The 25,466-nt window shown below is 43.3% G+C and overlaps 1 protein-coding gene across 1 annotated transcript in view; it reads right to left on the bottom strand.

Annotated features, from left to right (window-relative positions):
• Positions 1-2,230: 2,230 nt before the first annotated feature.
• The window catches only part of WIF1 (WNT inhibitory factor 1), a 46,819-nt gene continuing 23,583 nt past the window's right edge, over positions 2,231-25,466 (bottom strand). Inside the window, exons 3-10 of the mRNA XM_054181355.1 lie at positions 23,631-23,739; positions 17,662-17,802; positions 13,672-13,767; positions 11,931-12,026; positions 10,441-10,536; positions 5,346-5,441; positions 4,607-4,702; positions 2,231-2,352 (exon numbers count right to left, since the gene is read on the bottom strand). Of these exons, the coding sequence (XP_054037330.1) occupies positions 2,231-2,352; positions 4,607-4,702; positions 5,346-5,441; positions 10,441-10,536; positions 11,931-12,026; positions 13,672-13,767; positions 17,662-17,802; positions 23,631-23,739 (852 nt within the window). The remainder of the gene's footprint in view (positions 2,353-4,606; positions 4,703-5,345; positions 5,442-10,440; positions 10,537-11,930; positions 12,027-13,671; positions 13,768-17,661; positions 17,803-23,630; positions 23,740-25,466) is intronic.

Here is a 25,466-nt window from a genome sequence, read left to right as displayed (position 1 = left end):
GCAAACCTGAGTTGTTTTACTGCCATCTTGGGGAAGGATATCAGGCTAGCGGACAAATCACCTTGTTTGGGCTGTTTCTTGTTATCACCTGGGGTGTAACGAGGGGCTGGCCTGGCCCTGCCCCTCCTTCCCAGCCGCTTTTCTCCCTGCACCGGACCTGGAGGGCTGCCGCCATGCGTGATGATAGAGGATGTTGGTCTCCTGTCAGACCAGGCTTGCTGGGCAGCATCTACAGTCCCACAGCATGAAGGACAACGTAAAAATGGATCCTTAGAGAGCTGTCCCAGAGCTGCTCTCTGGCCTAAGCAAGTCTTTTCACTTGGACCATGGGTCCATTAACTAAATAAGACCAGCAAGGTCAGGTTAATAAGCTAGACTTTTTCTTTTGTAACTCAAAACCTCTCACTCATTTAGGTTAATTTTATGCCCCAAATTAAGCATTATGTATTTATTTATTTATCTCCTAGATAATAAGGTTCCTAGAACTGCAGTATAACAAGGGTCAGTAATCATTTGGTGATCTTCAGTGCAAACAGAAACAACTTTCATTGCTTCCTAGCCACAGCACGTTACAAACTGTGTGGCCCTTGACTGTCGCGAGAGGCAGCACCCAAATCTTACACAGTCTGAACACAACATGACGTGGGAGCAACGCCCTTGAGCAGGAAACATCACCAGGGCTGGACTATTAGCTGCTTGGACAGACGTTCTGAGGAGAAGAGCCTGGGCATCAGCTTGGCAGGGCTGGCTGGCAGTGCAGGAGGGGACGGAGGATGTGGTGGAGGGCAAACGCAGGGAGAGAAACACCTGCCCTCGGCGCTATCCCGTCCTTTGCAAAGGCACAAGAAGTAGCTGCTCTTCTGAAATATTTTTAAGAGCTGTGGAGGTAAAAACACAGACAAGGAAACCAATACTACAACAAAGAAGAAGGAAACCCTCACTACAAGAAAGACATTGAGGTGCTGGAGCGGGTCCAGGGAAGGGCAACAAAGCTGATAAAAGGTTTCAAGCACAAGTCTTATGAGGAGCAGCTGAGGGCGCTGGGGTTGTTTAGCCTGGAGAAAAGGAGGCTGAGGGGAGACCTTATCGCTCTCTACAACTACCTGAAAGGAGGCTGTAGCGAGGTGGGGGTCGGTCTCTTCTCCCAAGTAACAAGTGATAGAAGAGGAAACGGCCTCAAGTTGTGCCAGGGGAGGTTTAGATTGGATATTAGGGAAAAAATTCTTCACCAAAAGGGTTGTGAAGCATTGGAACAAGCTGCCCAGGGAAGTGGTTGAGTCACCATCCCTGGAGGTATTTAAAAGACAAGTAGATGTAGTGCTGAGGGACATAGTTTAGTGGTGGACTTGGCAGTGTTAGGCTGATGGTTGGACTCAATGATCTTAAAGGTCGCTTTCAACCTGGACAATGCTACGATTCTATACAGCTCTGCCACTATTTTATGAGGGTGCTCTAGAGAAGCCATCGTTCCAACCCAGCGCCAGTGAGCCCGGAGCAGGCCACACAGAGCAGTACTCAAAAAACTAAAGCAGCTTCTTTATTTTACACATAACCATCAGTATAAAAAGTTTGTTACATAAGAGCTGTTTTGTTTACAATATATTATATTGCTTCAAGCTGATACAGAAAGCTCATACATTATAGTTCTACTTTGTTTACAATATATTATGTTGCTTAAATGGCACCACCACGGTGTATTTTAGTACACAGTACTTTGCAAAACTGCAAGGCCAAAAATAACATTGAATTGAGTTATTCAGTTTTTAAATTAGGTAACTTATTTATTTTATTTATTTTTCTTAGGGAAAAGTCTAAATACACAATAGCAAAAATGTAAAAAGCACCTTTCTTTTGTCTTAGGCAAATTAAATCTGTAGTCATTGAAATGATTCAGGTTAGCATCTATGAAGCTTTCTGCTTGAATATTGTTACTTAATTTTTGGAAAATATTTGCAGTTATATAATCAAAAAAGGAAGTTTAAACATAACTGAAGTATAGTACAAAACACCATCGAAAGCACTGAAAGAAGAAGCCTATATAATCATGCTATAGAAGTATTTATAAAACTTAAAAGGAATAGTAAATATCAGCTCAGTGGTTTATAATGAAGCTAATAAAATTCCAGCCGGTAATCTTAACTGTAATGAACAGCGTTTTAACATTCAATCCATGAGAGGTTAATGAAGGCTATGAACTTTGTGTAACTCGAACCGTTTCAGATGTTGGAGTTCACCAGATATAATTGGATTCGGGTGGAACATGCCTCTCCTCGGCCTTTTTCGGCGAAGGCGTGTGCTGCCTGTGCTTGCTGCCTGCTGGCCTCAGGGCGCTCAGACCGCTGGCTCCGTACCCTGGAAAATTATCCAGTTCAAGAGAAAAGAAACCACAGAAGCAGGATTGTGATCCACCGCTAATATTTCAAGTGGAAACACTCCCCCCCCCCAGTTCAAACAAAGGATTTTGCTACTTTGCCTTACGCAAGTGCTCGCCCCTCTCTGCGCCCCCCGGGATGGACGAGGTGCTGCCAGATGTAGAGATGCTCTCGCCTCGCCAGGGAGCCCAGGGGACCATCAGCGTGCCCAGGCTGTCACTCAGCCCTGGGTTCACACATGCACAGTCCACGTCAGTGGGTGACAGTCACACTGATCTGCCGGCGACGGGCTCTAAAGAGGGGCGTAAGAATCCCCCCTGGGACAATCTGCGCCAGCTACCTGAGCTTGGCTTCAGTTTATGGCTGAATGCAAGGAGAAAGAACAGCATCGACAATAAACACCTACAGGGGGAAAAAAAGCAGTCTGAAACAGGCTTAGCAGAGCTGCTTTGTTGTGGAAAATGAAAACAAACAATAAAAACGGAATCCCAAGTATTATGTTGTAATTATTTATAGTTTCACTTACCCATCTCATTACTTAAAGCTCATGGAAATTACTTTGAAAACCTGAGTACCACGTTCAATTTTTTTTATCCACTTCTTTTTAAGAAAACAGCTTTACCACAGAGCCATTCATTTGATGGAGTATGGAGCAAGCCTCTTAAATTAACTATAAATCTCCTCCCAAGATCAGGAGATGTTTGGTTTTAGCTGAAAAGAGTGAATTGCAGTGCACGAAGACTTGCATGAGCAATTTAAGCCCTACATTGGCACTTAAAATGGGGGTGAATTTTACCCAAACGGCCTGTTCTCAGTTTCTTTGCTGAATACAAAGAGACTTTTGCAGTGTTAAACACAGTGGGACTGTACCCAAATGTCAAGTAATTGAAGATGGAAAACCTCGGAGCTGACAATGAAGTGTGGCTATTGATTCCTCATAACACGGCAGTCACGAGTTTTGGTTTTGTTGTACTGGTAATTACTTCTTTGGGGATCTTCATCCATAGTACATATTTTTTTCACTTGCTATCTCAGTTCTTTATGAGAAGCGTATTACAAGAAGATACATTTTTTCTAACCATAACTTATATTAATGGTATTTCTCCTTCAGGGAATGACATAAATACTTAATACTTATATACAGGTCCACTAGGCAACAGCAGAAAAGTGGACCCCCCAAACCTAATTTTCACAGCATAATCCATTTTAGTTAGATAATACTGATTTTTTAATGAAACAACTATATTTATTCTAACACATTTTAATGTGATACAAATCACAGGCATCACCAGCATTTAATAAAAATGATTATTCAGTTGATGCTGCAATGTAAGATTCATGTTTCTTATGGCTAATTCGTGGATTTTATAGCTGCAAGTGTTTTTAACTTTTTTATTATTATTGATACTTAAAACATTAAATGTGAATCATTAGCTAACAGTGTTTAAGATAAACATTAATACTTCATGAAAAAAGGCACAGAATGTCTCTTGAAGGTCTGCTGCTACAGCAGCATTGCACATGAAATATAAAATTAAATCCGAAGTTCTTACTGGATATACTCAATTGCCTTTCACATAATTTTATCGTGCTACTCTAAATCCAGTGAAATGATCAGTTGCCTCACTGGGTGTCAAATGGGTCAATAAGCACAACAGAAATCAATTTTAAGGACTTTGACTTTGCTTTGGGACAATACCTTTTGTGGTCTGTGGAGGATGGGTGGGGAAGGGGAGGAGAAAATGCTGAAGTCAGGAAGCATAATCTTGTGTAACTCTTCAAGTTTTCCCCAAAGTTTCTGAAGGACATTTCATTTTTTCTAAGTTTTAATCAATCAGCTTTAAAGCCTGACAGAGTTTTATTTCTAAAAATGCCTACACAACATTTTAAAGCCAGCTGACATTACTGAGGAGTACTGAAGGAGTTTAAATCCCTCACAAACCATGGGTGGAAGACACATGAGGTCATCTAGAAATCTGGTTAATACAAGATTCTGGAATTTCTAATACAAGGGTGATCTTGGTAAAACACTTTTAAATGATTCTGAGGTTTTTTTAAGTAGGTAAAGTTACGGAGTCTTGAAAATCTTCATTTTATTATTTGGATTAAAGATTAGAAAAAATGGAGTGCGGTATCGTTAATGATGCTGGAAAGGCTCTTGAAGCGGTCATTTCTGTATAACATCAGATGTGTAAGACCCCGATTAGAGCTCTCGGGGTTTGTTTATCACTTACTTTTATTGCAGTGTCTCCCGTGCCAGCCTTCTTTGCACTGGCATTTGTTGGGCTCAGTGCAGGTGCCGTAGAGGCCACAGCCGGGTTCGCAGACAGCTGTAAGAAAGTGAGGGCATACGCCTGACCTCTTGACATTTCATCCAGAGGCAGAGTTGCATATTTGCAAATATTTGCATATTTTCTTTCCCTGCTGTTGCTCCTCAACATGGGTTGGTCCTGGCATGGGCGGGGGCTCTCACAGTAAATCTGTGACTTTGCATTGAGCGTGTGCAGAGCCCCAGAACATCTCACCCCCCCAGTTCCCCTGCAAGGTCTGGCTCAGTCTCTGGCAGAGAGAAGCAGGCAGAACAGCAGAGCTGAGCGTACACCAGAATTGGTGGGAGAAGGAGGGAAGCCCCCAGCATCCCTCTCACAAGTTCTCCCATTGGATTTTAATGTTTCAATGCATGGACATTTTATTAAGCATTTCTCTATTACTAAACTGCTATTACTGAGCCGAAACATTGCTGTTTCATAGAAATTCAGACTACAGAAGAGACTGTGGGGAGGCTTTTGTGAAAAAAACGTTTTTGTTCTCATAATTCCCTTAAGTCTGATGTATGCTGTACGTCCAGAAAGTAAATTAATCTGAAATACTTTGACAACAAACAATTAGTGATGACATTATGTAGAAAGATACTGTACAGCCAGCCTGATGCTCCTTCAACAAGGACTGACGGAGTGGCTCTCTGGTACTTACGCTTTGAACACAGGTCTCCCTGGTAGCCTTTGGAGCACTTGCATTTATTCTTACCGGTACATTTGCCTCCATTTCGACAGGGCTGATGGCATTTACCTATAAGTCAAAAACAATGGTCTCAGTCCCCTGCACCTACCACAGACAAGTGTCTGAGAAGCCTGCCTTGTGCCCCAAAACCTCCTCAGATGCTGATGTAAGAGTGTGCACTATGGATCAGTTTTGTTTAATATCTTTATCAACGATCTGGATGAGGGGATTGAGTGCACCCTCAGTAAGTTTGCAGATGACACCAAACTAGGTGGGAGTGTTGATCTGCTTGAGGGCAGGAAGGCTCTATAGAGGGACCTGGACAGGCCGAATCGATGGGCCAAGGCCAACTGTATGAGGTTTAATAAGGCCAAGTGCCGGGTCCTGCATTTCGGTCACAACAACCCCAAGCAATGCTACAGGCTTGGGGAAGAGGGGCTGGAAAGCTGCCCAGCAGAAAAGGACCTGGGTGTGCTGGTGGACGGCCAGCTTAACAGGAGCCAGCAGTGTGCCCAGGTGGCCAAGAAGGCCAACAACATTCTGGCTTGTATCAGGAATAGCGTGGCCAGCAGGAGCAGGGATGATGGTGCCTCTGTACTCGGCACTGGTGAGGCCTCACCTCGAGTGCTGTGTTCCGTTCTGGGCCCCTCTGTACAAGAGGGACATGGAAGTGCTGGAGCGTGTCCAGAGGAGAGCTACCAAGCTGGTGAGGCGTCTGGAGACCAGGTCATATGAGGAGAGGCTGAGGGAGCTGGGCATGTTTAGCTTGGAGAAGAGGAGGCTGAGGGGAGACCTCATTGCCCTCTACAACTACCTGAAAGGAGGTTGGAGAGAGGTGGGTGTTGGCCTCTTCTCCCAGGTGAACAATGACAGGACCAGAGGAAATGGTCTGAAGTTGGGGCAGGGGAGGATTAGATTAGATATTAGAAAGAATTACTTTACTGAAAGAGTGGTCAGGCACTGGAACAGCCTGCCCAGGGAGGTGGTTGAGTCACCATCCCTGGAGGTGTTTAAGAAATGTGTAGATTTGGCACTTCAGGGCTTGCTCTAGTGACAGAGATTGTAGGTTGTTTCTTTGTGTGTGTATGGTTGGACTCGATGATCTCAAAGGTCCTTTCCAACCATGAAGATTCTATGATTCTATGATCCATCAGGAAGACTCTGCTACAGGTCTGTGCTTCCAGCTTATATGCATTCTCCTGCTTTGAAAACATGACAATAGTTTGATGTGGCCAAAGCCCATGTGTCTGTGCAGCTCTTGCCTGGATTTGTGCCACTCGGGCTCCGCAGAGTCCCCTGTGCCACCGGTCAGTATTGCCTCCTGCTCTCCTCACTCTTTGTTGGGGAGGCAGCAGTGTCCAGACTCCGTGTTTGCAAAGAGTGGGATCCATACCCAGGGAGCACAAGCAGAAGAAAACATGTTGGTGTCCAAGAGAGATTTTAAGCAACAGGATGCTCAGGAACCAGCAGGTATGGCAGCTCCTTGCAGGCAAAAACTCGATTGTCTGGGACCATCAGCTTGTGGCTGTGGAGCACCACAATGCTGTGGGTGGTGCAATGAGGGCTCTTCCACACCACAGCTCAGAAACTAAAGGCGCACCAAAAAATCACGCCCTTCTTTCCTGTTTGCAAAGAACAGAGCGTCTTTGCTAACAGAAATTAGAACTGGCAGACATTTTTCAAGGCTTTTGGTCCGGAAATTGCTTTCCCTCACATTCACACTTTGCCAAAGGAAGAGGCTGGGTCTGACACCGCTGTTTGGCCCTGGCTCGCCTGAGAGGGAGGATGTCCGTGTTGGTGGAGGAGATCCACACTCGAGTTTCTGCTGGGCCTGACTCACACCAAGGGCCTTCCTCAAACTTAACATCAAGTCTCCCATCACCAGACTGTCAATCCCTTCTTATAATCTGCATTATTGAATTAATTAAATCTTCACTCATGTCTAGGAAGGGTGAGCACAGTGCCCATGAGCTAGGTCACCCCCAGGCCAAGGGACACTCACTGCCACATCCCTGGACACTCTTGGGCCATCAGGAACTACACCCTCAGCCTCTTGCCTCCTCAGTGGCCATATGTATTAGTGCAGCTTTTCTCACTGTCATCCAAAACCTTTTTTCATCTTTTCCAATCCCAAAACGTTTTCTAGATTCTTCAGAAAAGATGAAAAAAGCCCTTCCTAGATTTAGCACTAATATTTACCTGAATCTGTGAGCAATCAAAAACTAGAACCTGGAGCAGCAAACTGCTTCTTTTCCTTACCTTTTTTTTTAAAAAAAGGATGTTAACTGAGACTTGCACATGATAATTTAAGCATCAACACTGGCTTGCTGTGCTGAAAACCTTGGCACATGCACTCATCTCATGACCTGCCCCCCTGGGACCTCAGTACCCCAGGTAGTGCTTGCTCAGCTCTCAATGCCGGCAGGCTTCTGCCATGCATGTGTGTATTGTCAATATAAAAGAAACATTTGTTCCTAATGTGCATAATTATTTTAATAGCCCTGAAATAAGCTTCATAACCAAACAACGCAATAAACGTGCTAAGGAGAGTTTCTGCAAAAGCACAATTTCCCCACAGGAGACTCTGGAGGGGGAACCTTTAGGTATTCTAATTTGCAAGCATTTGGATCCCAAGTAATTAACAACCCAAAAGAGCAATGCTAAGGAAATCCAGGAATTTTCCTCGTTCTTGAAGTAGATCTGGAGAATATGGGTCAAGGGGTGTGATACCAACTTCGACTGAGTTGCATTAGGCAAGTGTTTGGCTCAAAACAGCTCAATTAACTTTGGACTAAGATATTTCCACAGAATGAAGGAAAGAGTAATAACTCTCTCTAGTATTGACTAAGAAATGGGAAAAGCAACAAAACAGACAAGTGGGGGAGGAATCCAAAACAAAGCAAAACTCTCTGGACTCAAACCGAAACACTAATTAGAGACAATGCATAACTATAGCTAGAAAAAATCTGGAAGACTGTGAAGGCTTGTTAGTGTAGTAGACTGGATCCAGTACATTTCCCAGGAGTCTTAGAGAGTGATTCAACTATTAGACAACCACTCAATATCTTTGAGCAATATTAAAAAAAACCCCAAAAAACCAACTTTGCCATTTTCAGAAGATGGTTTTCTGCCTGCCGAAAGGTTTTCTCCCCTTGTTATTTCAAGACCCCCATGACTGAATGTAGCTGGCCCTGGATCTAAGAAATCAGACTGAGTTGTGTTTCTCCTCTGGTGTTTCTAAGCCTTGTCTAGCATTTCTTGCAGTCTTCCACTGTTGTGCTGGCACTGGTGCTGTGCCCAGAGGTGGTAGCAGCCATCAATCATGGTCTAACAATTACTGTCCCAGCTTCACAAAAGCCAAGGCAAGTGCATAGCTTTCCTTGCTCCCATCAACATGATCCCAGTTTAGCTCTTAGCTGATTTTTTTTTCCTTTCCTTTGTACAGAAACTAGTTTAATGCAAGTGCTTTAATTAATTTAACTTGAGTTGCACAGGTAAGCCTTTGCAAGAAGCCAAAGTCAGTTGTACCTATCCCAACCCGCAGTAGACAACAATGAGCTTAAGAGCCCCTGGGACAGGCCAGTTAAGTGCAGCACCCTTAATTATACGTGTTGTAATACCAGTTCTAAGAATTGTCTTCAAAAAACCACCATTGACATAAAATACATGCTTCTCAAACTTTGAACCAAGCCTTATTCATTATCTGAGAAGTATCAGCAGTTGACTTCTTGGGGACTGACGAAAGAAATGAGATTCTGTCAGACTGTAAAATTTGAATTTGATGTAAGCAAAGGTAAATTCAGTGGAAACCCACACTGTTGTTCTTGCTGACATCTAATCTTTATTAATTTAATAACAATAAAGCTTCCTTTTGGCTCCAGTTTTGATTAGGTAAAAGGAGTTGCAAAATGCCTTGTAATGTATAGAAATATGGTGAAACATTTACATACATCTACTGTTTATCTAAACATAAATACTGAGCAAAACCCAGGTCTTATGGTATCTATGTTCTTCCTTTGCACAGTAATTCATTTATTGTCCTGTACTGACTGACAGCGCATTGGAGTTTATTTCCATGTGTTTCCAAAGTATTTGATGATACAGATTTCATAAACATGAGAGGAGCCTGTCTCTAGTGATGAATATTAAGAAATCAGCTCTTACGTACCCCAGGCCAAATGGAGATCTCCATGCTCCTGTGAAGGCGCTGGGGAACGTCAGTGAGATTATTTACAGCAGGGGAAGCTCCTTGCACAGTGTCCTCTTAGAAGCTCTAAGCCCAGAAAGAACAGCCTGGGTGTATGTTCTCAAAACCGAAATGCTCATACTCTATTCAAGTGTGGGGAACTATAGAATTAATCCAATTTAACAGAGCTGTGAGAAAACTCTTCTTTTAGTGAGATCAAATACTTGACAGATGACCTCCCAGGTCTGTTCCAGCCTGGCCGTATCTCCGCCCCCAGCTTTACACAGCACACTTAGATCAGCCATGAGCTAAAATATTTTGAATCTCTTTGATGCTAAACTTCCGAAAATGGCAAGTCTTTTGATGTTTGCGACACGGATTTTCAAGTCGCCATGTGAATGCAACTTATTACGTGAAGTGAAAGCTCCCAGCTCTTACGGTTCAGTCTTCCCTTTGCCCCAAAACCCTTCCATTCCCAGATTATAGCAGCCCTTTCAAAGGTGCGGCTCAAACCTAATCTGCTGTGCCCAAATGTGAATTGCCATTAATGTTTGAAAATAGCGGCTCCACATGGGCTTGGCACAGCAGCACATCTGTCTGCCGCAGGGCATTGCTTGCATACTTATGGCTTGAGGGTTGTTACCAAGCCCAGTAACTAGTAAAAACAAAACAAGGTATGGGATGAGATGGCCTAGCAAGGTGTCAAATTTATCAGTAAGAAACGCGTTTGGAGTCATGCGGCATCTGACTCCGAGGGCCCCAACCTGCCCTGTGGGACCCTCGCTGTGAGCCCAGCAGAAGCAGGGGGCGCTTCATCCTTCAGACACTGGCACTAGAATGAGTCGATGTTAGCGAAAGCAAGCACAGGGAGATGATACTCACTAATTTCGCATTGGTCTCCTTCATAGCCCGAAGGACAGATGCATTTTCCCAGGTAGAAACACGTTCCTCCGTTGAAACAGGTTGTTGTACAGTTTGCTGAAACAAAATAGGAATGAACTAAGTCACTAATATGAGCTCAGTCCGACTTGGCTGTAATGTTTTCTGCTGCTCATCATAAATAAGCATGGAGTAGGTTTAAAAAAGTTGCATTAACATCTTTTCATCTGGTTTAGAAAGGAAGACTGAAACGTGGGGCTTTTTTTTCCTACAGATTGTTTTACATGGGCACGCACACAAGTCAATATAGAAAGAGACAAGTGAACAATACAGCAATGAGATCCCCGAGGACAGATCGTGTTACATCTTTATCAAACCTCACATATAAAGCCCGTTGAAGGACCAAGTCGCTATCGCTAGTGAAACTGCCAGTGTCTGATAAAAGGAGCACAACCTAGGACTGGGAGTAACTTCTACGAGAGGACACTTCATTAACGCTTCTTAATTAGTGCCTTGGGATATTTGAGGTTTAACTAGAAAGAAACACTTGTAAGTTTTTGCTGTGTGGTGACACAGACGCAAATGCTGTGTCTCACCTGCCAAATTACTTACATTGTATTAGACATGACTTTTTGCCAAACCGCTGGGATTCACATTAATCTTACAATTCACTATCTTTCAAGACATTGGGAGAATTTCATTAAAGTGCATTTTGGAAACAGTTTTTAAATACAGTAAAGGTCTCGTCAAGGACTAGATACAAGTCAGAAGGACTTTGACCACAACCATTTGTGCAAGCATACCTAAAGGCCTAGGGAGGTTCCCATTATTTTGCTGGTAAGTCCACAAGGAACTTTTGCATTTTGTCATTACTTCATACAGTTCTGCAACAGTAAATGCAACATGATGTTCTGTAATCTTCTCTGCCATGAGCAGGCCAGTTATAGTTCTACAGGAAACTACTTGTTTTTTAATACATGGTAGCATGGACTGTTCCAAATTACTGTTCTAAACAACTGATTCTTCCTTTTTATCCTTCCTGTGCCTCAATGCAACGAAAATGAACACAGCACATATTTATTCATGTGTCCAGATGCAGCAAATTAATGGACTAACTAATTAGTAAAACTAATTTTACTCCATGAAACTAGAGTTCAAATAGTGATGACTGTTTTTCCCAGGCCAGAAATATAAGTGAATTTAGTGGCAGGTCGCACAGCTTTCAATGGATCAACTAAAGAGATTACCTAAATTACCCTTCACTGAGCTAGTGTATATGGATGCCGGCACATCCAGCTGTGAAAGCACTTCCAGCAGCTCCCAGGTTGTGCCAAAGCATCTATTTGAGAAATCACAAAACGACGTGTTTTAAAACTTACTTAATTCATCACTTGCCTGACTTTCCAAAATCCGGTCCTAGAAGGAAACTAACACAGGGGAATAAAGAGATGTTGATGGATATGGAGCCTGGGGTGGAGTTAGATGGTGGTTACCTTTGTCGCAGTTGATGCCGTAGAACCCCGGGGGGCAGATGCAGAGGCCAGGTGTAATGCAGAGCCCACCGTTCATGCAGCGAGGAGCACACAGCGCTGAGGAGCAGGAGGAACAGAAAAAACATCACCGGTGTGATAGCAATTGTCTATTTTAGTACACAGCACATTGCCCCCTTAAGCTACTTTTCCTTCTACTGAATGTAACGACTCATTTTTGTAAAGCATCTTTGTAAGTGGGTTAAATCAATTACATCTCTGGTTTGTATCTGGCAATTTGTATATAGCTTTACTAAAAAAGTGAAGATTCAATTATGTTCAAATCCGCTTACATATGTTCAAATTCTCTATGCAAGCAGAAATTGCCTCTTGTACCATTTAATTCCAAACTGGGAAGAGCAAAGTGCCCACCTACACCCTCTGGATATCTGAAGTCCCCTTCTCTCTATAACTAGACCCTGGTGCTGCAGCTGGTGACTCAGCTCTGCAGACAGGACCGCCTCGTTGGGGGCTGCGCTCAGAGGTGTCAGCAATTCAGTGGGGTTCCCAGGACGGCTTTACATTGAACCCTCCCTTCTCCCTCTGCATACCCAAGCATAATCATGGATACCTAATTTAGGCTAGGGGAGACTGTCACATGGCCTGGTTTGGTGGCCAAACTGTTATGCACACTCCCTGTGAACCCTCTCCAGAGCTCGTCTGCTCTCCCAAGCCTTCTCTGAAGTTGTGGCCACCCCCACTAGGCTCTTCCAGGGAGGCACATCAGGTGGCAATGTTTCGTTCCGTGGTTACCCACAACTGGTACACGGAGTGAGGCTGGGGCCGTACTAGTGAGTTAAACAGCACCCAGGAATGGGGCCAAGCAGGGGCACAGGATCATCCATCTTGTGAAATAGTTGGTGCCATTCCTGGTATGGCTTTGTCCCTGGCCAACCAGCAAACCCTCGTGGGCACAGCCCCTTGGCGAGCAGAGGCCATGGGCTCCTCCCAGCAGGGAGTTTGGAGGGTGGTTTTTTTGGAAGGTGAGAGAGTTTATTAAACATATGCATGCAAACTGCACCATCCCAGTTGGCCTCCAGGCCAGAGAACTCATCCTTTGGACTTAGTATTTTGGATGTAGCCAGAGCATCTGGGAGCTCTGTGAAGGATGCCATTGGAATAGGATGCCCATGGGGATGGTTTGCTCCATCTCAAGTCACCCCCGGGAGGGTCTGCCACTGGGGGAGGTGAAGGAAGAGACAGGAGGAAGAGCTAATTCTGTTGCCAAGTCACTCAATTTCTTGGTCCCTCACTCCTGGAAATGTCGTTTGGGGCTCTTAATCACTAATGGAAAGGAAAAGGAGACTCTTTCCTTCATCTTCCACATCTTGGTTGTCAGCCTGCCTCCAAATTAGATCTTATCTCCAAATAAACAAATGCTGAACAACAAAAGTCCCGTACTTTGTTTCCCATTAGTAGAAGAATTTTATTTAATCTTTTTGCCAGATGGATTCCCTGTGATTAAGGATCACTTAACTATTGTGTCAGTTTTTGTTAAAAGCAATCTCTTAGAGAGAAAACATCTTTCTTGTAAGCAGTTCATGTTGATCACGGATGATGACATTAATTCTCTTACATGTGTGGACTCAAAATATATGAAATCTTTGGAATAGGCCATTCTTTTAGGAGAAGCTACGGTGCAGTAGCTGCAGTTTTGTTGAGATTATGGTAAAGAAGACATTTGAGTAGATTTTTTTAAAATTACCTTTCTCACAGTGAGGCCCGTAAAATCCATCTGGACATTCACAGACATGTCTTTCGTTGCAAAAACCTCCATTTCTGCATCCTCCTGGACACTCCGCTTCATAAAATATAACAACAATCTTAATTGGGTACTACATACTTCAACTGTCAGCCAACTTTTGGTAGGATCAATATATTTCTTTGACACAACAGTAAAAATATTTGCTGACAGACAGGCATATGCTGACAGGAGTGGAAGTTCAGCTAAGACCTCCTCAAGAGAAATGAGTTTATTTTTTGTTAGTCTACAAATAGAGGTTTCATCACGCATTTATACAAATGGACGATGTACTTGATGACAGATCGTGCATTTCCATTGCTCTGCTCTTCTGCAAGTGCATGAGCAACGTGGATGCTCTGCACAATCCAGCACTTTCTCCTCTGTGTGGAAACAAGCAGGAAGCCAATGCTGGACTTGCATTGCTGGTTAGACCTGCCCTTAATATGCAGGACCAGTTTCAATTTCTTCAGCCTTAATTAGACTGCGCTGCAACTTGCATTGAATTAATAACTACATCTTTTACTCCTGAGGTGACAAAGTGATGAAATCTGTATTCAAATGACAGAGTCAGCTTCAAGGCTAGACGAAAGAAGGTCAGAAGGGAAGATGAAAGCACTCCTGCACAGTGGTCCTATATCATCATCCAACTCATGCACACCTCAACTACCAATCAAACACTGGTTAAAGCATTTGGCAACACTGGTTGCATTATGCAGGGATGAAAAATACCTCTCTGTACCATCACCATCCTCAAAACACCAGAGTCCATCAAACAAGAGGCAAAACAAATTGAACCCTATAGAACCCCATGAAAACAAGACTGCTGGCTAGAAAAACAATGGATCAAAAATACCTTCCTGGATCTCTCACAGAGAAGACGACAGGCAGGAGAGGCTGCCTACTCCCATTAGAAAAAGTGAACATCACTTGGGATCAGTGGCACCAGGGCCTCAGGGCAGCTTTAGCAGAGTAGGCATGACCTTCTCATCTTGATGCTACGCTGGATGACACTCCAAGTGACAAGGTTCAAAAACTCTGAGGTAGACCAATATGTCTTAACCCAAACTCAAAGGCCACCTGTTAGACAGCAAATGGCTGTAACGTTGGCATCATGTCTTTTTATTTTCCTTTAGTATAACAGTGCTGTAAACATATGCGACTGCCAACACCTGCCAACAGCATCCTTACCTCTTTTCCATTGCCTCATCAGGAAGTGCTGGCACCCGCCATACCTGGGCTGTAAAGATATACCAGGAATTCACACCGATTCCCAACTGAATAATACCTGAGTTCAAACTGAAGCAGTTTGAACCTTTAAGGTGCATTGTTTAAATTGGCAAGGAGAAGCAGGCTGTCTATAAACCCAAATGGGCCAGGTTGCCTGAGACATTTTTGCAGCCCACAGAGATTCTTTAAACTGTATCTCCTATTCACACAGAGGAAAACATAAACCTGGACTCAAAAAAATGGAATGATTCTCCCTTCTCCTAATATTTGAGGCAGATGGCATATCTGTTAATTAGGCTCATACACAAATAAACTTTTGTTTTTTAAAATTTATCTAACAGCTGATTAGAGCCACAGGACATGATGGCTGCTGTAAGTATGCTCAGTGTTCTGCTGCACTCTCTACTCAGTGGAATATGAAGGGCAACTCCGAGATTAAACAAAAGGAAAGAATATATGATGTACTTGGGCAGGTGGCTGGATATTGTGTACAACTGACAAACAAACAGGAAGGAGGGAGGACGAAAGATGTAATTTTAAAATGCTCTTCTATCCAAGGCCATAGATACATGAATCAAAAATTGTTGCTTTGCAAGTAAAGCTGTTTGCAGCATTAGCAATAGCAGTAAATGCTTTTTGGTCTTACTGTGTTCCAACACTGTACTCTAGGACTCTTTCTGGAAATGTTTCTCGCTTTGTACCCAAATGCAGAGCTGCTATTCATTACAGAAAATGTACACTTAAATACACACCATTTCAAACAGAAAAACAGGAAAACATAATTTTTCATGTGGCCACCTCTTAGCCACAAGAAAGCCTCTCCTCTCCCACAAAATTGCTCCCTCGCTCCCTTCACTTCCTCTGGTGGGGGACTTTCTGGATGGCCATGAATGACTGGAAACAGTGACCAGGGCCCCAGCAGGAGGAATCGGAGCTCCTTGCCATGAACAACATGTTCCAGAGGACGGAAGCTCACCCTTACTCTAACATCAACCAGTAAGGACATTCTCATCTTCCTCAGCATCTGTCCCAAGACACTGTGGTGTCCACCTCACCGGAGAGAGGGCAAGAGTGGGAGTTATCCCAGTACAAGCTGGAAGAGATGAGGTGAGAAAATATCTCCTCTGCCCAGCTCTAGAGTTTGGGAAATCTTCCTTGCCTCTCTCAGCTGGCTCCAGGCACAAAGTACCGGGACAATAATCACCCCCAGCTTTCCTGAGAGGCCATATGATGCAATACTGCTAAATTGTTAAATGTTACATCTCATATCAAAACAGTAACAACAGTAACGATGACTAATAGCACAGAAACAATAACGTGGATGAGTGCTACTACTAAACTGAGTTTGGAGCTGTGTTTAAGCCACATTTTTCCACAATACAGACCTGTAACTCTGCTTTCTCTATTAGATTACCCCAACGCTATTTCCAAAGTTTATTAATTTCAGCATCTTTGAACTGAACTGAAAATAAAAAAGATAGCAAATGTTCTGTGTTGTATTTACATCAGACACCCAACTTGGTACACGAGATCTGATTGATTTTACTTCCACTAAGCCCCCATTTTCCTTCCTGTTTCTCTGCCCACTTCTCCCCCTCCTCCACGTTCCCTGGGCTAATTGGCAGCAGCAAGGCTTCAAAGGAGACAAGCAGCTTTGCTATTTAGGTGTAGTGAGGTTTCAAAGAATAAACAGCTCCGGCTCCTGCTGCTTGATCTCTGAAGCCCCACCACCACCTATTAGCTCAGAGAAAAGAGTGCAGAGAAGAAAGTGTGGGGATGGGAATGAAGATCTAATAGGCAAAGAATAAAAAACTCTCTCTTTGTACATCAGTCCTGTCATGGCTTAATTTGATACTATTGCACACAACATGGGATAACTGCCTTATCTGAGATACTGATTTTTCAATATCCACAGCCTCAGTTCAAAGTGATAATTATAGTTGCATGTAGCATATCAAATTAATCCAGAAAGTCTTATTACATAGTGTTTATGCCTTGTAGACTGGTTGATTAAACAGATTCCCTCCTTTCCAAGTAATCACCGCAATAACTTCATGCTGCCCTTCTTTTACCAGTGGATCCTGTGTATTGCTTGATGACCGCAAGTATTGAGGACCAGCTTCCACCACGTTACCTGTATCCAAAACCAAGAGGTTGCCATCTGAGCTCTGCAGAAGGTAAAATGTTACGCAAAAATGTTCTGATTTAGGATTTTCACATTTGGTTTGGATGTGCAAGTTGAGATTTAAGCAACCGTTGAACTAAGGCTCCAACCAGTATTAATTTAAGACAGTGTCCCCACTGCAGATCCCAGAATTTCAGTTCTCCAAATTATGTGCCATTTCTGGAAATGTTAGCCTCAGCTTGTTTTCATGGGACTAGCTCTCCTCCAAGCACCTCACATAATTTGCTAACAGGTGCTTCCCGTATGATACATTTCTATTAATGTCCTTGATGTGATGAGCTATGAACAGGAGGAGAAATAGCTCCAAACCAGTCTGCTAAGGGAGCAGTAGATGACAGTAAGAAAAAGGTTAGTAAGCATGTGGTAAATATACAGCAGATCCACAGACAGAGCCAGAAGAGCCTGGCATTCACCACCATTGCTACACATTGTGTGACCACTTCACTTCCGTCTTCTCTAGTCACTATCCTGAATGAAACATCAGAAAGTTAGGTGACCAGGTCTAACAGTACTTCAGCATGTCCTCTCTTTAACGTTACCTTGCTGACAGGTTTTAAAGAAGATGGCGTTCTGTGGGGTCTGGAGAATAATATTGCCTTCTGAATTCATTATGATCACATTCACTTCAAATGCGGCGACCCCATCTTGTTTTCCAAGGCAAGGAAATCCAACCTGAACAACTTAAAGGAGAATAGTAATAATAATATTGGTATTTACATGCGTATATATCTATATACATATAAATCATACATTGAAATACTAAAATATGTATGTAATATTTATATTTAAGCCTTAGAGTAATGCCATTGATGAAAACCTGCAACACAGAGATACATAGATCACCTTATTCATAGGCGGCTCCAGGACTGGAAGTACAGCAGCACAGATGAGCCTGTGCTCGTTTCCTGACATAACCCCAACAGCCTGCAGCACAGACAATGATCTTTACACAAACATACTTGTGCTTCTAGATGAGGCGATTATTCATGTGGACGTATCTAAGGACACACCAAAACAAGCTGGAAGCCTACGTTTAATTTTCAAAGCTGGGTTGATCACTTCTGTGTGTAAATTTTGCAGGCCCTCATACGCCTTCTGCAAAAACACCTTACACATTTTGGAAAGAAAAGTTACTTTAGGTATGTTTTGCTGGTTTGGATATTGCTATGAACACTTAAATGAGATACTGATTTAATCAAAACTTACTCCATAATGCTGGCAAGATGGTACACCTGATAAATAAGATCATGGGTACAAATATTTAAAATGAAGACAGAGACACGTCACTCTGACAGAACTTGTTAAGTGTAGTGACATTTGGAGACTCTCTTTCCAGGAAAAATATTCAAACACTTTTGAACTACAAAGAGTTCAAGTAAATAATTAAGGCCAGTAAATCTGGAGTATTTCAATGAGGAAGCAAGCCCGATACCTCAGAGCTATGGAATGCTCCTCTGTGATTGTCACAAGTGAACTTAAATAATCTTCAGATGAAACGATTTTATCTCTTTTCTTCAAAATTGGCTCTTCCTAACCGCTTTATAAGTTAGATCCAGCTAACAGAAATTGTTTATTCATTTCTTCTGAAGCTGGCCTGAGATTTCAGAATTGAATATTGAGCTAACAGCCCTACATTTGGTTTATTTTAAATTGCTTGTTATAAAATATTATGCAAGTCATAATTGGGCCATTTTTGTTATTTGTTGCCTTGGTATAATACAGAATAATTTATTGCTGAAACACATTCAGCTTCTGGTAAGTCCTACAGACGGAAAGGTCTGTTGCAGCTTTCGTTATAAAGCAATTTCACTGTTCAAGCACTTTTACACCAATCTTTTAAAAGACCATTACAAAAACCATGTAACCGTGTGGCAAGAAGGAAATTCTTACAGTGGATTAAATGCAGTTTTAATGCAGTGAACGTCTTAAACTGTAGTAACCTTCTTACAGCACGACTGCAGGAAATCGGTGCTTGTATTCAGATGTGTGTCGCTTCGCTGAGCAAATTGCTACGGGAAGATATGGCAGATATTTAATGGTGGCACAATGGTCATATCTAGACTTCACTGAATCGGTGGCAAACTCCTGATTTCCCCTGAGATCTGGCTGTGGGTTTGAATGCCTAAGGCAAAGACCAGGCATGCATCTCTTAGGGCTAAAGTCCGAGGCGGGCAGGTCAGAAACCCCTTATTCCAGCACTCCCCACCCTGGAAGCACCTGAATTTTTGAACTCTCTATATGTCCGAACTCCTAGGCACACGGAAATGAAGTAAAGGGCCTTCCTATGAGCAACAAGCACCTGGATCCTGGCTGAGCTCTGTGGTGGTTCAGACATGAAATAAAGTCCCTAAACTCTGCCCAAATCCCTGCTTTTTTATGCCTGTTTGAACGGTGCTAAGCATGCAGCGACAGCACTACAGTCAAAAAGCACAGAGCAAAAGTCCTTTTCATCCAGAACCACAGCCATGAGCTGCCGTGGGCTCCCGAAGCACTGAGCAGGGCTGCGCCAGGGCAAACCTCAGGTCTGGACCCTGCTTCCCAAATTGGAGATGCAATTTACATTTGCCCATCGCTGGCTAAAAACAAGGAGAGGGTATCACGGCTCAGGGCTTTACACAGCTAGCCATCATCCCATCAGCCACAGAATTGCCTCTTTTGCACATTTATGCTTCTGCATCCGCTGGAGTGCTTGCTCCCAGGGCTGCAGAGCAGAGGGCTCCAGCCGGAGTGAGGAAAATTTAACTAATTTGAAAAGGAACCTAAGGAAACCTAGTGATTTATATCCAAATGAATTTTAGCTGGCAATTAGAAAGCTCTCCTGGGATGTGGAGAATGCAGGTCTAATCCCTTTTGCCTGGAAGCCAATGCCTTTTCCTTCTGTTCAGGAAAACAAGGTTCACGGAACTGCCTCCAGCAGAGGCAGGATGAGAGTAGCTCCTGTGCATTTGCACAGGCCTTCACCACCGCAGGCAAATGCTTTACCCACTTGTCTAATGCACAAAAGCCACCACCCAGAGCCACCTACCGTCTCAGGTGTGGGATTGCTTCAGGGACATCTCTGAACTACCAGCCCCAGTGGAAGTCCATGCAGAGCCCTGCAGCCCACTGTCCCTCTCTATCAACGTGGCAGGGTGAGCCGGGGTGCTGTTGCACCCGGAGAAGGCACCTGTTTCTCCAACCGAGCCTGGAGAGAGTTTCAGCACCTTTGGTTGCTCAGCACGTACATTTTGATGTGTCAACACCAGCAGTGGGCAGGGAGAGGAGGTGTCCTGAGCCTGGCCAGTGGGCTGGGGACTGTGTGACCCACACAAGGCAGTGCTGTGTCAGCAGCCCAGGCATGCCAGCCTGCGCCGGTGGCACCGGCACAGCGCTGCGCTGGCTGGTGCAGACAGGGACAGGAGGGGCCATCTCAGGTTGCTTATGGGGCCAGCTCCTTCTCAGTCACAGGCCACTACATTCCTTCTGGGCACAGACCAATAGCTGGGTTTACTTTCCTCAGTGTGATGTTCAAGACGTTAATCACTGGCACTACCAACAATGCCTGACTTCATTTTGAACTTGCTGACCTCAGTTTGAACCACCAGATCTTGGTAGGTTTTACCCTGTGAAATGAGCAGCCAGACTCTTCTCATCCGACAGGTACCCACGCTTTTCTCAAACATCTTCTTTTGGACAAGCTGAATGGTCTTAGCTCTTTAAGCTCTCACTTAAATGCATCTTCTCCAGCCTTCTTAACATCTTACCACGTGTCCAGTTGTAACAATACCTGTGTTGTGAGCACTGAATCGGGTAGCAGTCCTGGGATTTGGAAACGGGATTTCCAAATGAGTCTAAGGAACCTAAGTGGTTTAAATCTGATTTAAATGTGAGGAGAATTTGATGCCTCATCTCATTAAGGATATACTGGATTAGAGAAAGTTGAGAGAAGGACAACAAGGTTGCATCCAATGAGGAGTAATTGAGGAGGTTGTGACTTTTCTGCCTGGCAAAGAGAAAAATTAGGACTAGTTCCCATCAGACGAAGTTGTCGCAGCCCGACTCGAAACAACAGGACGGGATCTTGATGCAATGGCAGTGAACTCCTTGCCAAAGCAATTGGAGATACAAGAAGATAATATGGACTCAAAGAGAGCCTGGATGGATGAGTACTGGAGAGAGAGATCTGTAACCCATGTGGGGTTATAAAAATGATAAATCTCCTAAGACTCAGGAAATCCTCCAACCTGAAGCTAGTCAGAGCTGGAGGGTAAACAGAAGTATCACCTATGCTTGCCCTCCTTTTGCTCTTCCAGAGGTCTTCTTATGGCCACTGTTGGCCATAAGACAAAATACAGGCTAAGCAGGACCCAAAGCAATAAAGCCATCCTTATGCTTTATTGGTGGTAGGCAAATATCCGCAAAAACTTTTAAAAGTCCACTGATTTTGACAAGACCACTGCATTAAACTACCTTTGAGTAAGATATCTAACAGTTAATCCTCATTCTTGTTTCCCACTCTCATGTTAAATACAGCTGTCTTTCCTCTTTTATTCCTCCTTACTTGTCTTCAGTGTAATCTTTTGAGCTAAAACGTTTTTTCAAGAAATAACTTGCTACTGTTGTTTTGTTACTAAATACGAGCTTGTGATTGAATTTCTTCTGACATGCATATATGTAAAAAAATTATTTGGTAATGCAATAGATCCAGGCAAACTAGACTAGGTTTGTCAGAACTGTTTTATGAACATATAAATTATAACTACAAAGTAGCAAACATTCACTACTTTTATAGCATGTATTCACTTAAGGCTACTTAGATAATTTTGGCCAGCTAGCAGGCAATGTAAAAAACCCACCATCATGCTAGTAGCTCACTGCTAAATAGTCTACATGCTTCAAATACTGTACGTGTACTCATTATCAGCCGCTGTTAAACACCGGACTCACTATAATGCCAAACAGGATTTAAATACAGCTTATATATACTAAGTGCGGTGGTGCGCTGCACATGATCCACGTAAGGAAACACCATGGACATGCCCGTATTAGTCCTGGAACGGAGGCACCAGTGCTGCAAACAGGGTAAGTCCTTTTTGGCTTTAATCAGACCTCCCATCATGATGGTTAACAGACCTTCTGCTGGAACGATGAGACCTCATCTCCGGCCTCCCTGCACTTGTAGATTATGTTTTCCTAAACACAGCCAGAAGGGGGTCATTTTGGTCCAGCCTTTCTAGATAGTTAAAAATAAAAGGCGAAACTAGCTTTTATTAGAAGATGCCGAGTGCAGAGCTTCCCACATATCTCACCTGCTTTGTATGGAGATGGAAATAAATGCTTAACAAGAACTTTGCCTTTGTGGCTTTTTAGTTATTTTAAAATGTCTTTACTTGACAATTTATCGGGCTTGCAAGCAATTAAATTGCAGCAATTATGGTACAAATATTACAGCACTCTTCACCCAAATCCATTTCCAATACCACTCATTCAATCCACACTGAATGGAGAGACCAATTATTAACGTTAAATTCCAGGTGCCACAGCTAAAAGCTGTGCTGCAACATTACTTCAATGCCATTCTACTACAAGCCGAAAATGGAGGATATCAAACACAAACTTTCTGAATTTATACATTGAAAAAGAGAAGAGAAAGAAAGATTGGTCATAGATGTAAACCTGTGTATCGGTGCTCCACTTGCAGTCCCACCCTCCTGTTCCATTTCTCATTTCCTTCCCATTTTATCCCACTTGGTCTTAGGTTGGCTAAGGCTGATCATGAAACCACCATCTCTAAGTCACTACTTACACCACTTAAGTCACTACTATATCACCAAGTGTACATTTCTCCCTTTCTGCAAGAGACTATCACGTATTAGCCCTGGAACAGATCACGTAGTCTGTTATTCATCCCCTTCAGAGCAAAGAGGATTCAATAACCTCTGATGGAAAGCTTTTTTATTCCACCCGGCTCACTATGCACCGAGGTGCTTCTGGGGCACTCATGTTGGCTGGGGCTCAGCCTCTGCTGTGGAGCTATCAGCCCCAGCGAAGGACTAAGAATGCACAACTAAGGGAAAAGTGGTAAATGACGATATCCTAAATGAGAACTTGTGTCTGAGCTGAACGCCTGATCACAACAGCTGACCCCAACTGAAAGTAAAACGTCCATAAACTGCAGCCTCTGAGAAACAGAATAATTTGATAACCATTCCCTATAGCGATCAAAGATTTTGTTTTTATAAAGTTGCACAATTTAAGCAATAATATTCATGCACAGGAATTTTATGCAACAATTTTGCACAAGTTTCTGCTGATTTATCTACACATAAAAGCTGTATGTGACTTGGCTCAGACAAATCTGCTGCTGCAGTCAGGCAAGGCTCTCACAAACTGTTCAGTGTCAAGCACCGTGGCAAGCATTTCTTCAGCAATAAACTTCAGAACTGCAACTCATAATAAAATATTTAGACTTTACTGGCCGTGGAATATTTTTTACAGGAACGCAATTCATAATATCAACAGCACAAACCTGATGCTTTATGAGGAACTGTTCCAAGCAGAGGGATATTTACAGTTGGATCAGCCATTATGCCTTTATCCAAAGAGCGCAAAGACAGGAACTCGTAGAAGTACTCAGCCTATGATGAAATAAATTAAAAATTGATATGGATTTTAATTGCATTCACAGAAGCAAACTATTAACATATAAACTACAGCAGAAAAATACAACACTTTTCATTGTGCTGTTCACTGGATTTGTTTCTATTATTTCCCCGAGTGCTTCTTCACCTAAGCATAATTTTCAGATAATTTCCTCTTATTTCAGAGATTGCAAGTGACCGTACAGTAATCAGGACGCAGCATAACAGCCAGGAAAATGGCATGCATACAGTGAACAAATGCTATACAGAGAAGACATTTTTTACAACCCACACCTTTCATCTGGCAGACCACAAAAATTGTATGAACAGTAAAATAATTCTTAAAGCTGTTTTTTGGGCAGAATCCTCCTGGAACTGACTGGTGAGCCTGGATGACCCGCCTGCACCACAAGCGCAGCTTAAAGGACATACTCACATGTGTGACACCAATGTGGCATGAGACTATCTCAGCTCGCTCTTGGTTTATCTGCACAGCACGGTACATTGCCTCGGGGAAACAGTGCCAGGCAACGAATAGCCACGTTACTGGAGTGCTAGGCCAGGACACACATCTTGCTTACAGCTCTGGCATTGCCTTGTTCAACCTCAGCTCATTAGATTGTTCCAAGGGTGGAGCTGAGAACTTTCCTACAGAGTTGGCTTCATGTCACTCATTATTTACCGCAACGTAAGTGATCTGTTTTGGTGATCCCCAAAAGGCGTTGGCATGATTAAAAAACTACTTTCCACTACCTTCATCCTTCTCCCAATATGCACCTGCATTGTGGCACACATCGTAGGCTTTGGTACTTTCTTCCATGGGATCCTGGCCTCTCTGTTAAGTCATCTGTTCAATATTTCTTCATATTTGATGCAAAGTGACGTCATGTGTCTGCAGCGTAGCTGTACACACCACGTACAGCTGAGATGTATGCATCTTAGCAAGTCACTGGAGACTTCCACTACTGTCAATGGCATGGCTGCAGGTGTGCAGAGCAAGTGGAAATGAGCCTTTTCCCTAAAGCCTGGCTTCCATTTACCCTAAAGCTTATGAGGGATCACAGGTAATTTTACCTGCTGCTCTCAGAAAAGCACTTGAGACCTTAGCATGGGCACTGGCAAAAATGTTTCTTCATCCAGCAACTCACTAATAGTAGACAGTGTTGTTACGTCTGCTTTTTAGCTAAAACAGTGAAACAAAGTGAGATTAAAGCCAAAATTTATCACTTTGGGTTTATCACTTATCAACTTTGGGCTGATAAATGGTGGTTAATTTAGGTCTACAAGATGGCAGTCAATGTCCTTAGCCAGACAACTGTCCTTTTTCTTCTGTGATATTCTAGCTCCCTAGTACGAGGAAGACGTGGACTTATTGGAGTGACACCAGTGAAGGGACACAAAGATCATCAAGGGACTGGTGCGAGCTGGGACACTTCAGCCTCAAGAAGGCTGAGGGGCAATCTAATCAATGTATATAAATAGCTGATAGGGGTTGTAAAGAAGATGAAGCCAGGGTCTGCTCGGCGCTGCCCAGTGACAAGTCAGGAGGCAATGGGCACAATACAGACAACTCCCTCTAAACCTGAGAAAACACCTTTTTACTGAGTGGGTAACTGAGCGCTGGCACAGGTTGCCCAGAGAGGTTGTGGAGCTTCCATCTGTGAAGCTGTTCAAAACCCAACTCAACACAGTCCTGGGCAAGCAGCTCTAGGTGACCCTGCTTC

Source organism: Rissa tridactyla, chromosome 1 (genome assembly GCF_028500815.1).
Source record: "Rissa tridactyla isolate bRisTri1 chromosome 1, bRisTri1.patW.cur.20221130, whole genome shotgun sequence".
Classification (NCBI taxonomy): domain Eukaryota; kingdom Metazoa; phylum Chordata; class Aves; order Charadriiformes; family Laridae; genus Rissa; species Rissa tridactyla.
Note: the sequence above shows the minus strand (reverse complement) of the source record. Positions and strands in the feature narration are given on the sequence as shown.